Source organism: Malurus melanocephalus, unplaced genomic scaffold, assembly GCF_030028575.1.
Source record: "Malurus melanocephalus ecotype Western Australia unplaced genomic scaffold, MMel_1.1 scaffold_15, whole genome shotgun sequence".
NCBI classification, from domain to species: domain Eukaryota; kingdom Metazoa; phylum Chordata; class Aves; order Passeriformes; family Maluridae; genus Malurus; species Malurus melanocephalus.
Window position 1 is genome coordinate 2291947 of NW_026623247.1, and position 18414 is coordinate 2310360.

At 36.4% G+C, this 18414-nt stretch overlaps 1 protein-coding gene across 2 annotated transcripts in view; it reads right to left on the minus strand.

Moving 5' to 3' along the window:
- Positions 1-17672, minus strand: part of SHC3 (SHC adaptor protein 3) — a 52297-nt gene extending 34625 nt beyond the window's left edge. For both annotated transcript variants that reach the window (XM_057384810.1, XM_057384818.1), the window contains exons 1-2: positions 16848-17672; positions 731-801 (exon numbers count right to left, since the gene is read on the minus strand). In XM_057384810.1, the coding sequence (XP_057240793.1) occupies positions 731-801; positions 16848-17387 (611 nt within the window). In that variant the 5' untranslated portion in view covers positions 17388-17672. The remainder of the gene's footprint in view (positions 1-730; positions 802-16847) is intronic.
- Positions 17673-18414: the final 742 nt, after the last annotated feature.

The window sequence follows — 18414 nt, forward strand, 5'->3', positions numbered from 1 at the left end:
TTTTCTTTATCATTTCAATTCCAAAATTTGAAAAAGTGGTCTCTACTTGCTAGAAGACATCAGGACTACATTCCTCTGAAATCAATGACTCAGCTTTTCAAGTGAAAATGCCTGGAAAACGCCATTTTCTATAATTCTCAGAAAAAAATKATTCACAGACACTTCTACCTCTTTAGTGTTGTACTTATATACCACTCTTACAAAAATACCGTGACACATTTAAAAGAACTGTAGTGAGAACCTAATCCAACCTTATTATTTCTTACATACAGTCTGGTATCATTGTGGCGATATACTTTCATTTATATTCTTTGTGCAAATAGTTTGTAATCTGACGACCTATCATAAGAAATATATAAAGCCCCATTGTCATGGGGCTCTGAACAGGCTCCCCAGATTAATTTTGAAATAACAGATTTTAAGCATATCCTAATTCTTATTGGCTTAAATGTCATGACATTGGTACCCAGAGAAGCGTCTTACTTGGCATAACAAACAGGCAAAAATTTTCTAAAGTAGTTCCTGGCTTACCAAAAATCCACAGAGAAAATAGCCTTTAAGTCCTGTTGAAACTGTATTAATACCACGTAAGGGATTTACCTAAAAAAGCAAAATTAAAAAGTAGACTTATGGCAGCCTCTACTATGTGTTTTGATGTCTTTCTGGCCTTTCCACTTTGCAGACACAATGTAGAAGTTACTTAAAAGAACATAGTTGTACAAAGTCTTACCTTGCAACCTGCATTCTAGTACTGAAGTCAAGAGATCTCATTGACCGTAAGACTTCTATACAGCCCAAATACTGTAAGGAAAAAGAAACAGTTGGAGAATGTATTATAATTATGCTTGTACTCTAGGAGAAAATGTCACTAACCATTAAAAGACCATGTGCAATTCTTATTTTTACATTTGATTTACCCTATGTCTGAAGTAGATTGTTGGATTATGCTATTGTATGTCACAGACTTGTTCCATAAACATTTTATTTGTCACACTTTGTTCAACATATTGTTTTATGTTTAGTCAGTGTAATGCACCTAATTTGTAATGTGTTGTACTTTTTTTGTTTTCTTCTGTCTTATTCGATCCATTTCAGATACAATCGAAGTCAAAAATAATCTTAATGAGAAAGGAAATATGGTAAAGGAAATTCATCTAGTATTGGTTAATAAGACAAACTCATTTAACAGGGAGAGAACTATGTCTCATTAGAACAAAAAAGGTTAAATTATAATAGGGAAAGCTGAAAAGAACACCAGCAAACAAATTCCTTAATAAACAGCTTCAGGGATAGATATGATTCAGTATTTTCATTAATTACAGTAATAAAAAGATGAAAAATGCTAATACAATATACTAAGAACCCATGCAGGAAAATGGCTTTAACAGGGTCATTCAAGAAAGGAATGATATGAAAGTTAGCTAATATTAAGATAAGACCAGTCTTTTTGACCCAGATTTCTGCCCTGCATCTCTGCAGAAAAATGGGAGTACCATTACGAAAGATATTAAAATTCAACAGTATCTATCACAGGAGTGAGAAAAACTCAGGTGAATCTTCTAGATTTGCTTCCAAAAATGGGCATAATTTGCATGTGCCAAAGTCTACTGGAGCTATAGCTCTTGTCAGATATTTGGATAGTGGCTTTGTACAAACCACATCATGACTGGCATATCCCACAGCAGTATCTGCGCACGGAGTTTAAGTATTCAACCATACACTCGACTTTTGAAAGTCAGAGGAATTGGGGATGAGCCTTAAATCATGAGCTTGATAATGATGATCACGATGCTATTCTAGTATTGTGTTTTTTATATCAGCTCTTTTATCAGTTTTAAATCAGTTTTGCTATCTTCACAGCATAAGGCAATTTATTTGGGCATGATACTGGTGCCAAAATCAAGTCAGGCCACAATTTTTGCCTGTTTGAGAATTTGATTTTTGCTGAAAAAATAATCTAATAAGAGAATTACTGCATCAGTAACCCTAATATCTAGAATTTCAGCAAATATTTTCCAGAGAAACATGTATGTCATAAACTGTTTACAGGGTGAGGGAGTATCCAGTTTGTTTTCATGTTTCCATTATTATTTAATTTATTTCTACCAAATGCTATGAAGTCATTACAACACTGAATAAAATTAGCTAGAATATCAATTGACTACTCATTAAACTACTTGGACTTACATTATTATAGCACACAGTTTTTGAGACGGGCTATCTCAAGATCAATTTCCCAGAATATTTTAGAAATCTTCTGTAAAATTATGGTTTTTTAAAGTTTATAAAATGTTCATGGAAATTGTCTTGGCTAAAGAGATTCTGGCACACGAAGCTTTCAAGCTGAAGATCATACTCTCAAACCATCATCTATCACTGCAAAATTAGACAATCCCTGTATTTTATTACAGGGAAAGGAATTCTGTAAATTCCTTTTGTTACATATACTTCTACCTCAGTACTTAAAACATATAGAACTATATTTTTATGCTCTGCTGAATGAAGTTAAGCCTATTCTAGCCTAACTCTATTTTTAAAGTATCTTAGAGGGTGATTTCATTTTCTTGGAGATTAAGTTCTTTAACACCACTTGAGATAATCAGCTGAAATAATTTAACTTATGTCAATAAACAACAATCAATATTCTCCTGTTTTCTTTCCATGTCATTTTGTGTCAATCTTAGGATGCTTTCATAGATTAAATTTCCTGATTATTTATTCCATATGAGATGCTTTTATAATTAAATATGCTGTAAATGGTATAACTATTCAAAGGTAACAATGTGATTTTTTGTCATCAACCTGTTAGTTTAGACGTCTTAATACTTAAAACTAAAACTCTTGGATTGCACTTGTTCCTTCACTTACCTACATTTGCCACAAGTCTTTTTAAAGCAAAGTAATTTACAAGTAAGAGATCAGGTCCAGCATTTTGGAAGCAAACTCTGGAAGGTATTTTGACAAGTACATGCAGGCGTGCAAATAAATATACAAAAAACAAGTGCACACAAGTCACTGTGAAAATATACAGACAAATAAGTAGACAAACCCCCGTAAACACACTTAGAAGACGTGCATTTAGACTCCTTTGAGTCACACTATCTGATCTGCATTAACAAAAGTGGAGACAAGATCAGACTGAAGGAAGGCCAGATGGAAAAATTACCCTGTACTTGTCTTATGTGTATCACAGAGACAGCCAAACACAACATAGTAAGGCTTGCAGTATTCCTGACTGATCACTGCAAAGATGGCAACTGATTTGCTGGGATAAAAGATGGGAACACTTAATCACCACGGCATATTTTCAAGTAACAAAATTACTATAAAAACTGACATTCAAAAGGTCCAAAGGCCAACTACAGGGACATATAACTCACCTACTGCTATGCTTCAATTATTCCCCAAGACCAACACTGCTGTCTAAAAATATCCATTTGAAGTACATCCTGACAAGATCCACAGAAAGAAGACATACAACCAAGATAGCAAGGAAATAAATTATTCATTTATTTCAACAAATAAATACCCTGATTAAAAAGAAATGCTATCTTTTGCTTTAGGCATCCCATCAAACATTTAAAATATAGTTATAAAACAGTCTACTTCTAAAAAAAGCTTCTCTTCCCCCAGCACTTAATGTATATTCTAACCAATCAGCTACTGTGAACTGTGAAATTTATGAGCTCCCGCTATCATCCTCCCTCTTATTGCTCAGGAACCAAATATACCGAGATGCAGCCCACCTTGAAGTAGGAGGATTTTGGACTACCAGTTCCAAGCTTTCTCAGATTACATTCTGCCTTCTGTTGACTTTCTAATATTTGAATGAGTTTTCAGCTTGTATACATTGAAAGGTACTATGTCCCAAGGAAAACATCTTTCATATGAATGAATACCTTCCCATTCAGAGGTTTAGACTCAACTCATGCTTTGCATGCTCAACAGCACCTTGCAGAAAGCAGAATGCCACATACAGGTGGGACCACGTGGTTCCAACATCCTTACTAGTTACAATTTTGACAGGTTAGTGTAAGAGAAGGCTGCATGTTCCAGATTTCTGGTTTGTCCCATTTGCAAAGATTTCTTCACCCTCAAGTACCTGCCTTCCTTATAACTCAGAAAATTTTAATTCAACAACTAAAACGTTTTACTGAAGCCTGTTTAAGAGAGGATATTGAATTCMATCAACACTCGTCAGAGACATGAATACTGGCTGAGTGTATTTGTGTACTTGGAGCCAAGAGGAAAAAAAAAAAAAAAAAGAGCAGTCACTGTCACAGAAGTCTTTTGCTCCAGAAATGTGAACAACCTTATTTGGTGCTTCCTAGCAGGCGCTTCAAAATACCAAGTTACTGGAAGAAATTCTCCATTGTTGGACTGAGAAGCCAGCAGTAACAACAGCATGAAATACTTTTACAAAAACATAGCAAGACTTATTCTATTCCTCCAAAGAGGAGGCTCCAAAGAGTACTGAAGCAGTCCAACCTATATACACATCTAGCAGTCTCCCTTGTGCATAGCATGAAGATCTACCCATCACCTACTCTYAAACAAAGTAAGAACTCCTCAAATCTGAATCCAAACTACCAGAGCATCATTAGCTCATCCAAGCTGCCTGAGTATTCTTAGTAAATTAAGGTTTTCCAGTTTTAATCTGTGTAACCTGACGACCATCATCAGATCTAAGTGGCTCACGACATAGCAGCTTGTACCTGCCTTGTACAATTGTGTAAGAGATAACATGGTTACATCAGCAAACTTGCATTGTTAGACAAAAATTAGCCTGTGTCTTGAAATATTGACGTATCCAAAGTACTTTCTAACACTGCACACCTGCAAAGAACAGCCTGGGGGTTCAAAAATTAGATTCTGATTCCTGGGCTTCTGTGTGTTGTATGGAAATCTAAGTTTTGAGAACAGAAATAAAAAATCTCATCACAAGTTGGGCAACCTATGCAATTTTCTCACCCATAGGCTTAGGCTGTTCTTTTACTTGGCATGTGCAAAAGTGAAGAAGTGAGCATCTTTTTACTTGCCACATCTGGCTCTCATGTGTATCTCAAGTCATACGCCTACATTTTCTTTTCTTTTTTTCTTTTTTGAGGGATGGGGTGTTTGTTTGTTTGGTTTTATGGGCCTTGCTGTTTTACATTTTATTCTCATAAGCCAAAGAGCTAGTCCAGAATTATGATGAGGACTCCCTCATGTGAAAAAGGAGCTTTTATTTCAGGTTCTATTGCTACTGCAATATGCATTTATTTAAGCATCAAAATGACAGTTTCTCCTAATTTCAGGTATCACCATTAACAGCAAAAGGAGCTTGTGAAATGTGCACCGAGAGTTCCACAACATTCCACAATACTTTAAACTACTTTCAGGTTTGCTGTCTACACTAAATCATATCAAGGTTCAAATCCAGATGCACACTAACAAGCAGGCCACAATACAAAAATAGTTACAGCCCAGGACTTGATTTCAAGATACTAAGTTGTCCACATGTAACTATGGATATAGTCAGGATTTTTAATAACCATATTGATGTGTGAACCGAAGAGAAACAAAAAGAAAAAAAACAAAACAAAACAAAACCACAAAACCAGCCCAAGCCACAGCCAGAGACTGGAAGATTGACAAGTTTTTTATAAACTGAATTTTTCTTCAGCAGATGTTGTGGGTTAAGATTTTCCCCCTTTTGTTCCCTTTCTTTGGGAATTTTTTTCTTTCCCATTTGTTGCTGGGATACACTAATTGCCGGGTCATCCTCTTGATGGCTGGGTGATTAATGAAGACAATGATACCTACGCCCCACCTAAACGATCTTGCCAAGCCCTCGGAGAGAGTGTTTTTGTGTGGTGGTGGGGGGGCCATTTCACTTGCTTGGCTGCTTCGCTGAGAGAAGGAAGTCTGCCCACTGGCTGCTCCGGAGAAAGCTGGCCTGCCCTTTTTCTGCGGAGACCAGCACCCCTGCTCATTGAATTCCTGCTTGCTGCACCGTGGTTTTCTCTCCTGTGCCTTGCCGGGGATTCCAGCTTCGGGGGTGAGCTCTGCTCCATCCCGTTTTGCAGCTGCGGGATTCCTGCTCGTCTCTTTGCTGTCCTGGGTTTTCTTGCTGTCCAGAGGAGCACCGAGATTGGCGTTTCCGCTGTGAGTTTTGCAGAGAAACTTTTCTCCATCCACCTCTGCCATTTTGGGTCCCTCACTGGCGCCACGGGAGATCTGAGTCAGCCGGGACCCGCGCCACCGCGTCCTCTGCAGTCGCTGGGAATCATCGCACCTGCCCTGCCCGGCCGGGAGCCAACAGTGCCCCTGCCAACGGAACTGTAACTGCACCAAAGGGGAGGCTGTGTCTCTGTAAGGCTGTCACTGAGTTTGGGACTGCGCCAGTTGTTGTTATTGTTATTGTTACTTGTTTCACCTTGTTATACATATTAGTAAAAACTGTTATTCCCTTTTACCCATATTCTTGCCTGAAAGCCCATTTTTCAAAGCTGAATCCCCTGATTTTTCAAAGCTATAATAATTCCGAGGGAAGGGGGGTCATATCTACCGCTCCAAGGGGGGTCCCTGCCTTCATTGGCAAACACCTGTCTTTCAAACCAAGACAGCAGATTAATATGAAACTCAATCCTTCAATCCCTTTGATATCACAATAGATCAAATTCCGAGCTAAAATGAATTTACAAGACCCACTTTCTAAACCACTGAAGAAGTGAAAAAAACAACTAAAATTTTTTTACATTTAAAAAAACAAAACAAAACAAGCCTAAGAAGAAACTGTAATCAGAAGGCATTCTCTTGAACAAAGTAAACTAAGTTAAATGAAAGTAGTAAGTGCCACAATGCTTCCTGTTTTTTTTTTTTATATTGAGCTTTACAGGAACATTTATTATCATGAATTCCGTACTAGATTGACTGAGACATGCACCACAAAATTATTTAACTCTGCTAATCAGCAAGACATGGGCCCAAAAACACAAGATAGCTTATCAAAACATTTGCTTCTTTACTTCATATGGAGATCATAGTGTATTTGATTTATAAGATTTGATTGAATTAACAGTTGAAATCTTTGACAAACTTTTAGATATGGCATTCATACTGGAAAAGAGTACATGTAAAGTGCCTTTTATAATGTCATGCTATAATATCTGTAACCCAAGGATGTGGCTCAGCTACCCAACTGGGACATAGAACTAGTAATTTGGTAAATCTTTTGGACTCAATGATTAGGAAGACCTGCACTCTAATGTGCAAAAACCTTTTTTGCTTTTGTGTGCATTTTTGTTTGTTTTCTTGTTCTGTCGGGTTTTGCTTCTTTGTTTTCTTTTTTACCTTAAGAACTGCCCATTGCTAAGAGTGTGTGGTCAGATGTCAGGAAAACCCTTTCCTGGTAGGAGGAGAACCATTGTCCTGCCATTATCACGGCAAACATTTCACCCAAAATATGGCATAGCAGAAGTCTGTTGGACACCCTCTCACTTCAGAAGTTGCTGAAAATGCAAAGTATTTAATGGGCAGAAGAGACAGCCTTTGAAAATGCTGGCTACCATCAGCTAAGCACACAGAGTGTGGTTAGAAGAAGGTCCTGCAAGCACACAACCACTCAAATTTATGCTAGTGTAACTAGACACTTGCAGTAGAAGAATGGAATGGAAAATTTGTTCTGTGACATTTCTAATGTAGACTAAGTTATAATATTAGAAAAAGCTGTGGGCAGAACCAAGACTAGATATTCAGAGAGAAATAAATTTGTATAAGCAGTAGTCACAGAGCTTTAAGTCAGCTGCTAGAGATTTCAGTTTCTCTGAAAAGTTTGAATATTTTGGAATATAAATACATTTGCCTTTAAATTCTCTGTTTAACTATAGTGTAACACAATATTAAAATCCTAGATAATGTGAGTGTTACTCTCCCAGCCATGCCAAAGTCTCCTGTCCTTCCCTCCCCTTGGGGCAAGTCATATCTTCAAACACATATATGCAGGTCTCTGGGGGCACCTGATGACTGTGGTCTACTGTATATACCAATGCCCCCAGTCTGTACTTCTGCTCTGTGCTTTCCTGCTATCTGCAGAACACCATACCTGGCTGTGGGAGCAGCAATCCTGCATGAAAGAAACACTGGCAGCCTTGTTATGAATGAGGAAAAGGCCCTATATTTAGACACTGTCAGAATCCGGCACCAAAAATGTGTCATAAACATATGATGCCATGAAAAACAGAAAGGCTCTCTTCCGTGCTTTCATACTTTTACAGTTGGTAATTTTTATATCAGTAAGTAATTGTGTACAGAGCTTTACAGTGAAGGAATATTTTCCCCAAAGGTTTTTTTCTCATTTAAGAATGCATGTTCCAATCCAGACAGAAAACTCTTAAGTAAGGACTGATTGAGTGGAAACAGAAYAGAAAATCTTTGGGGTTCAAATACAGATAAGCCTCAATCATTCAGTGTAAATTTATCATCACAAAATCCTCCATGAGACAAAGCTTTCACACTGGTAGAAATGATAGACATGACTCTCAATTGCATTCCTCTTGAAAACAGGTGGTTTGCTTCCATAGAAATGGATGAGAACACAGTTCTCCCAAGGATACCTCCAACTCTGGCCAATGCCTTCCTACTTCCTTTTGTACAGTAATTGGCTTCTATAGCATAAAAATAGATTATATGTCCCAGTATACTCAGACTAACCATTCTTAAATGGTAAATGCTAGCCAACACTTTCAATGAATTGTCTTACCCTGTGAAAGCATTCTGGCAGCATCTCACAATCAACTCAACACTAAGAATTCAGAACCCCTTAAAAAAGGCAAAATATTCAGCTAGAAAAAAGAAGAAGATATTTTATCTGATCTTGAAAAGCAATTTCTTAAGTCAACTCTGAGGTCTCACTTCTTGCTAGGGGAAAGATATAACCAAGAAACAAATTTTGCCTCTGACAATTTTCTAATCTGCATCTCAAATGGGGTTGAAAACAACACATCTTCAAATAAAATACATCTTTCTTATTTCTTATATGCAGGTAGATGAAACAAGACAGCCAACACCAAAAATATTTATGGAATAAGGATGCTAAATGATTAGGGACTTCTGAAGATTTCAGAAAAATCCCATATTAGTAGTTTTGCATGAACAATATTTCTTATGTTCTTATCTTACAGATAAATATTCTTGCATGCAAAACCTCAGAAATGTTAGGGTTAGAAGTTCACAYATTGGACAGTGATTTATTCTGTTATTTTAAATGTAAACACATTCTGTATTATGCCTCAATTTTTTATACGGGCCAAACAGTTTCTTTAAAAAAACCCTGTATTTGAGAAAAAGACCCCACAAGTTCAGTTCTATACTTTTTCAGTTTAATTTTAAAAATATGTAATATTGGTGAATGCAATTATTGCAGTGTGAAGCCCTTCGAGTATGCCCTGCAGTAGAACAGATGAATTGTTTCATTGTCACAGCTGCATACTTTTAACTCAGTGAATACTTTCCACACTGTTTTGCTGCTACCTTGAATATCCACTAAGATATACTTGCCCTTAAAGCACCACGCAGATTAGTTCCAGCAGCTTATGTTCTGCATCAGAATTCCTTTAACACAAACACACAAAAGCTTCTGCAGCCAAAACATTATGCTTCAACAGTTCAAAATCATAATTAGACTTTTAAAACTGTAAATATGGACACTGTAAATATATCTAGCTATTAAAGAACTTGTTCTTCCTCAGTCATTAGAGAGCAAGAGAGTCATTAGCAAGCAGAACTTCTTTATGAGGAATATCATTAAAGCTCAGACTCAGAAGATGAAAGATCTAACAGGTGCTTTTCCACTGTGCCAAAAGCAAGCCCATGTTAAGCATCTGAAATGCATACACTGTTCTACATTCTAAACTGTGCATTTGGAGGTGTGATGTAGGAAGGACCTGTCATTGTTAAAACTGAAAATACAAAACATGCAGGGAGGGAGAAGCAGTACTTTTTTATATGAATGCCACATGTACTTCTGGTCTTCATCAAAAGAGTTCAGAAATTAAACCAGATCTTATTTTTGAGTATTTATCAATATTTAACTCTCTTAATGCTGAATCCGTAATTTCTTGTGCTCTCTGTAAGGGTGCCCAAAAAATGACCTCAGCTGTGCAGAACAAAAGGATACGGGAGACATTTCCAAGGCTGGATTTAAAAAAATGAAAAAAAATCTCTCCAAGATTTCCTTGCATAAAGTCTATGAAGAAGCAGAGCAGCTCTGGGAGCCTGGGGATACCACCAGGTCCTTAATGGTCCCAAGCAGCCTCACTTGAGACCCCTTTTTACCACCACTCCCAAAACTCCAAAGGCTAGAGTCAGCTCAGAACTGGCACCTGCAGCTTCCAGCTTGTCTCCAATACCAAGCAGCCCTGTGTTTCCATCTTTCCCATCTTTTCTTTCCTTGTCAGAAATAAAAATTTTGCAAGAGAGAGTTCATACAATGTTTCTAGTTACTTAGTGCTTGGTGCTTAGTTTTTCTATAATATTAATTTTCAAAAAGAAAACTGAGTAACACTGTGCATTCAACATCTGGTGACAAAACATGACCCCTACAATCGGTGACAAAGGCAGTGTTTCTGAAACATTCCAATTCCTTGGGAAGTTACGGGTGTTTCTAAAATGTCCTGTGGTTCATGAAAGCAGTTCATCTATTTAAAAAAAGAGACAATTTCATTTCTTATAATTACTTTATCACAGGTAAGCAGTGCCAAATGTTAGTCAAGAAGGATGTTGTTGTCCCATGAGATATGCTCTCCCTTGTGTAATTCCTAAATTAGTAAGAGCCAAAAGTGAAAATAAAGGCATCTTTGTAGAACATAACCGAAAGATGGAAATGGTGCTGAGCTAAGCTAAATGGTGCTTAGGTCCCAAGCTATGACATATCTTAGGATAAAATATCTCTATTTTGGTGATAAAATATCTCTTATTTAAGGTATTTGTTCAACTTATGTCTTTAATTTCAAGATTTATTCTGAGGTAAAAAGGAAAGATAAAATACCTGTATCAGTAAACAAAATATGATGGTGCTGTAGAAAAAAAAACCTAGACAGCGCTTTCTGTCTACCTCATATTCTTTTCTCACCCTATACCCTGTCTATGTTTATCTTTTACGGCTTTGGTTGCCTTTTCTGTCTAATTTCAAATATGTTTTTTTCAGTCTTTAAACTTCTAGCTGTGTCTTTGATTGTCTGATTCAGCCTTTTGAGACTGAAATCTTACCTGGCCCTATGAAAACTTAGTTTAAAAACATGGTGGAATATCTAACTTTTTAAATAAACATTCTAGATCACCCTTACTGAATTGCACTAAATCCCTCCAGAAAACAAGGGATGACTGGAAATGCGCTTGCACTGAGTCCCATCTTTATTCCCATCACAGCCCAAATGGACAGCTCTGCCTCAGACCTGCCTGCAGCAGATAAAGGTAGAGCTGCATCCTATTTTGTCATAAATATATAGGAACAAATGAAATTAATATTGCATGATTATGCAGAATTGCAGAGAAGCAATACCGAACCTCTCTTCCTCTGTGAACCTTACTCCTCCATTTCATGGGGGAGTAAATCACCTTGAAAGAGTGTTAGTAGCTGGGTATATGGTTCTGTCTGACACTACACCAGAGCAGATTTTTCTCATTGTAAACAAAAAAAATTAATATTGATTCTTTGTGCATTCACTTGAACTTTCAGCTATAAAATGAAGCCAGGCTGCAGCATAAGTATAGCTACCGTGTTAGTGGAGACAAAATTTCCCTTCAGCTAGGGGAGAAAGAAGCACTCTGTCACTGGGACAAAGGAGAGCCTGGTCTCAGCAGCACAGAAGGGCATGGGATTTCCCTGAAGATCTTGATTCATCTGTGTGGTTTTTTTTGTGCTTGTAGTGGCAGATATTTACATTGGACACATGATATTCTTATTGTAAACATTACTGGAAGACAAATAAAGAAACTAACAATCCAATTTCCAAGAGCAACAGATAAGGAATTCTGCTTGAATGCAGTTTTATCTCCTACACTGACCAGCTAAATTAGTCTWGGGGTTTAAACTGTAAGACATACATAACTAGCAAATAAATAACAAGTGAATTTTTGCTTTAAACAAAAATTCCCCTTGCAAACACTCCAAATGTACTGGAGAACAGACATTCACATTGACAGCTGAATCCTTCAACTCTGAAATCAATATAAACTTTGTTTTCTACAGAACATGTGCAAATGTACAGTAATGGTACTTGATTCATGTAATTAGAATAATACTATAATTTAAAATTCTTTGGTATGATTTCTGCTCTTAGAAACTGATCTAATTTCTGTGAGAAATGCTCTTTTCCTTTTTTGGGCTGTACAAGAGACTCACAGTAGTTCAGGTCCATGAAGACCAAAATAAAGGTTTTCAACAAAGAAACAGGCATCAATATCATTCTTTCATAGTCCAAATAACAGTGAAGGAAAATGGAAAGGATACTAACTGATCTCACAGGAATATGGCACAATAGGAGGGATTAATTACTAAAACCAATGCTGTCTTTGTCACTTACTTCTCTCTCCCCTAATCTGCATGCATGCAGCTTTAAAATCCACAGTGATAAGACAGTTTCATTAGTCTTTGCTAACACTGTTTGGGTACCTGGGTTGAGGATAGCAGACACTGAAGTAGAGTCAGTATTCTCTCCTATTACTACCATATGACTGAAACACACAACTCATTTCTTAAACATGTAAACCTCATTACAAACAGGATGCTCTGGGACTGTGTTTTTTATTATTAGTGTTACATGCACTAAATCCTATTGAGTATGTTTTTACTCAGGCCATGCCAAACCATCAGTGATTAACCAACAGCACCATTTCTCTATAAATGAAGATACATTTAATACTAACAAAAAAGAGAAACTAAAAAGTTTTTGTTGTAATGCTATTTTTTTCACCAAGAGCAAATCAATACTGGTTAAAACAGAAATTAAAAAAAAACAAAAACAAAAACCAAAACATTATTAGAAAGAGCCCCGCAGTCTTCCAGGGGAAGGCTACATATGTTACAGTTTCCATTTTGTTAGCTCCGTTTAAGGCTCTGCTTTGCAGTCTGGGTTAGTTATTAAAGAGATACAGCAATTCAGTTCATCTGTAAGCACACACTTAACTTTCAGTACACAGAGGTAGTTTCAATTATTTCAGAGAGAGTGCTCCCGTAAACAGAGTCATGCAGGAACGTTTGCAGAACTGAAGCCTTTGCTTGGTAATGTGTTTGAACAGCTTCACAATGATGTCTGTTTTCCATTCCAGATATAAACTGCTATTATTCCCTCGCAAGGAATAGAAGAGTTAAAATGTTGAAGAAATAATTGCAGTTAGGTTTATAGTCTTAAACTACTTTGTTACAATATTAATAATGTAATATGCTTTTTGCTGAAATATTATTTACCTGACTTGCAGTGATTCTTTTGGATGAAATAGTTGCTCGTTCCTCTGTCAGAGACTGGTTTCTAACACTAGATTTACCCAGGTGTGTCCTATAACACTGTGTTGGCTTTACAACATGCTGACTTTTTCAGATACACTTCATACAGGTATATAATATTATATACAGTGTACATACACAATGGTTTTGTTTTATTTAGTTCTGAATGGCTGAGAAAACAGCATTTTAAACTCATTGACACTTGTTACAAGATTCAACCAATCTTACCTGAAGGCAGAAATACATTTGCCTCTTGACTGTTGTGCTCTTATTTGAATGAAATAAATTCCAAAATGTTATAACATTACCCAATTAAACTAATCAGTAGATATTTATTGGAAACAACAGATTTCATTGAAACATTTAACTGTTGTTACATCACTCAGTTTTACACTTTTTTTTATTCTATGTACTTGTTTTTCTGACAACATGAACATTTATGATCTCTCCCTGTAGCAATCAGTCCCACTCTAGGGAAAGCACTGAGCTCTTTAATGACTTCCATCACAGCAAGCTGCTTTTTTTTTTCATAAATTCACTATTTGTTAAAATGTCCAGCAGAAGTATTAAGTAAAACAGTACCTGAGTACTTTATGTCACCAATATGGTTATGGTCATTGTCTAATTCACTACCAAAAGCTATTTTTGAGAAAATTTTTATGTTAAACTAATATATAAAAATGCAACATGAAACCCACTGGGAGAAAAAACTGCAGAAAGAGCAGCACTTTATGGTTGAAAACAATTCCATTGCAGCAGATCATGGAGATCAGAATATAGCTGCAGTTTACCATAATCCTACGCCTTTTTAAGTATTAGAGTTACACTGCCTTTTTTATTTTTAAAATATTATTTTTAAAAATAAGTATATGTGAAAATGTGGGAACAGCAGGAAAGTTTCATTTATTTCATACATTTCACATAGGAATTTTGTGTCTCTTACTTCAGAAGATTCCAATGAGTTAAACTGCTCAGTAGTTACAATTAACCCTGTCCCATGGTTAATTTTCTGTTTTAAATGTGGACTAATGACAAAATTGCAAGCCAGTGCACATTTGCACCAAAAAAAAAAAAAAAAAAAAAAAAAAAAAAAAAAAAAAAAAAAAAAAAAAAAAAAAAAAAAAAAAAAAAAAAGTTAAAAGCTTTGCTGCTTAACAACAAATCTAATTTTTGTCTCATTTAACAAATGGCATATGGAATTTTCTGCAAGGCATATGGTACTAATTAAACATGGTATGAGTATCACAGTCAGTATAGCCATCAGGTATCTAAGGAATGTTTCCCCTCAGTGCAATTATCTGTGTATTGATTTGATGATCTGAATGGATAAAAGTCTTGGTACCAAACAATGTTTAAGGATTTGGAACTGCACTTCTGTCCTTATCTATATGAATGCTGCAGTAGCCAAGGAAAACTGTGAGATACTCAATAAGCAAGCAAATTAGGAACTAATCAGGACCAGTTTATTTTCTTTCATTCATTAACCACTTACTTTGATATTTTTTTCAACCTCCGTTTTTGCATTTAGAGCACTGTTCTGTGACKCTTCTGGCAGAAAACATAAAGTTAAAGTAATCGTCCCATTTTTTTAACAGAAAAATTAACCCAGACTCCATACATTTTAATGACTAACAAACACCTAAAAGTAAGTTGTTTGACTGATTTTGAAAATTGTGACATGCACAGTGTGTATAAATACACTTTCATGTACTCAACATCAGATGCACTAATTAACATATTTCTTCTACTATCTCTGTTAGATATGGATAAATTACTAACTGTAAATGTTAGGTGACTTCTATATAACTTTATTTCTCTTTTCAATTCAAAGATATCAGCTTCCTCTAGTATATAGTTCAACTAATGAAAAGATTAATCAGATTGTGTTCATAGTGATCACTTCAAGTGAAACAGAGAACAGCAGTGAATTCTCAAGTCTTTACTGAACTTACAACATCCTAAACAAAATAAAAAGTAAAATGCTTGAGCCCCTGAGATAATGTGAAAATGGTAAACGACGTTCTGTTAACCAGAATATTTCTGTGCAGAAGAACATTAGAGTCTCAACTGCACTATGTCTAGCATCAGTGGGTTATTTTTATCGAGACACTTCTTGAAGAGTAACAGAGCAGCAGTTTGTGGCTTGAAAGGTAGCACTGACTGCTTTGTAGCTCCAGTAAATTTTCAGAGTAGTAAAAAAGACATTACAATTTCAGTGGTGCTCTGAATTGTCCAACTTACTCAATCTACCACCACCTGCTAAATCTATTATCACCAATACAAAGAAATGAAAACTGCTTCTTAGTCCTCCAACAGTTAAATATCCTCTCTGCTTTTGATAATGAGGCTTGAGAAAAAGCAAATGAGAGTTAAGTAACAAGGGTGTCACTTAGTTTCAAAGCATCCTGAAATAAAGTCACCTGTGACTCTTGCACCGAAAATAAGATGACACTAAAAATAGACCTGTAATATTAATAGCCTGCTGCAAAATAGTTTAACACTTAAGATACAAAAGCCTCTTGGCAAATGAAACATGGCGACTGAAGAATGAATTCTACACAATAATGTTATTTTTACATTTTCTGCACACCATGCTGAAAGGTGTAATCAGACTCTTACCTAACTACAAAAACATTGCACACACACCTCTCCTGAAGACTTTACTTTAACAGGTGGTTTCAAAATATTTTCAAAGCATATGGAAATATTGTCCTGTAAACTTAGATTCTCTGCTCTTGACATGTTTATCAATGAACAGAAAAGAGCAGTAATATTTAAGGTGGCTGAATCCTCATTATGTAAAAACAAGCTGCATTTTCCTGCTCTACCCACAACATTATTTCTAATTGTGAAACACAGTAAGAATTGTGCTCTCTGTCTTACTGCTGTACAATTTCAAATATCATTTCCCTTTAAAAGAACACTTGCCCTTAGAGATTTTTCAAACTGAAAACATCATGCATGATTAACAGTTTTCATCAGATCAAGGAGTCTTTCTTTTCTCCTGTATATTGCACCAGACATATTGAAACCCTACGTATCCAAGATATACACAGTATGCTAGATAACATTGAAAACCTAAATTCAGACGAAGGCTAGAAAACCCAAACCAAAAAGTAAGAAAATCAGCTTTTAGCTTAGGAACAAGATTTTTACAGAGCTGTAGAACATTATTTGCAGGTTTGCTCTAATGTGAGAAATTAATACAGCTTCCCCTGCCTGCCCTCCTATATTTACATTTCATGTATTATGCAACAAAAAACATACAAATAGAGATCCTTTCAGCTTGACTATATTGTCAGCAAAACCAGTAGAGAATTTTTCATTGATAAAAACAGAGAATGGAAGAAAACAGACCAACCTTCACTATGTACGTCACACCAGGTCCCAGGATCTTCTCACTCGAGTGCAGCCATTCTCGAGAAGGTTTATTGACAAAGCTGCTACTTTGATTCCAATCTTCACTTCCCAGGTGCATTTCCTCTGACCGTGCTTTTTTCCCCATACTCATCTTGCTCACGTCCTGCTGAGAACACGAAGTGGCAGAGACAAGGTTACATGTGTTGTCTGAAGCCCCTGCTGCTGAACTAGAAGCACTCGAGCTTCCCTGCAATTTGGAGATAGCAAGCTCCTTTACTGCAGAGGAGAGATTTTTGATACCCAAAAGGCTGCCCGTGCTAGAGAGTTTCAAGTGGGACACTTTATGGATGAGGGTACACAGGGTGGTGGGTCCATCTTCTTGGTCCTTGCGGAGAACTTCTGGTGAGACCAGGTACGAAGGTGAAGTTGAAGTTGTAGCAACTGCTGAGACCTTGCTGTTCATAGGCAAATTATGAATAAGATCATCAACAGATGTCACAGAATCATTCCTGAAGCGGTTATACTTGGTACGTTGAAGCATGCCCTTCTATCTGCTTTCCTGCATATGCTCTGGCAAATCTGATGCCAATGCAGGAGATGCCTGTACTAACATAGCAGGCTATTCATAACAACAAGGATGGATAACAAGATTTTAGGCTAAAAAAGAAAAGAGTACAAGGAAAAACAAAAAATGGTATATTTTAAAGAAATTTCTTTTCGTTCTCTGTTAAGGTTGGGTGAAGTAACAGTTTTCTGTGACTGAGATCCCAGTCCTGCTTAGAGCTGCCAACTCGCTCACAGCAAAAGCATGACTCACACAAATGAGAAGGACCCTTTTCAACAAAAGGCTGTGAACACTGCAAATCACTTCCTGTAGCCAAAAAAAAGAGAGAGAAGAAAAAAAAAAAACCCACATCCACCCACTTACAGCACACTAGCACCAATCAATTCTCAAATTCCTTTTTCCTATCTTCTCAAACAGATACTTCCTCCCAACCTTTAATTCCTATCCCCTCCCACCACCCTTTTAGTACCAAAGGCAATTACCTTTAAAACTGAATTAATAGCCTTTATGAAACACCACACTTTATTCTTCTGTTAAAATGTTCTTCCACCTCACATATTTGTGAATCTGTAAAGAAATCACAATTAGCAGATAGAAAATATCTGGATAATATTTACATACATATACTCCCCCTCTCCTTCCCCTGCAGCAGAACACAGGCACGTTAAAGATTTTCAGAACAGATGAACAGAACTAAAGAATATGTATATTTTCTTCCACAAAAGCAGCCTAACAGTGCCTTTGTGTCAGGGCTGTCCCTTACAGAAACTGTTATATCCAAATTTTGATAAAGAAATCCCTCTCCCCTGTTAATTCACAAGAACGTTCTATTTTAATGCATGAATTACGTAAGTACCTATGTGTGGAGAAAAGTATTTTTCTGATGTCCAACAATAGGCTTAACAGAATTTTTTTCTTTCACAACTGATATTCACTCCGAAGAAAATAATGAAGAGGACTTCCAATTCACTTGAATGTTTGGTTTAATTCTGAAAAACTGAAA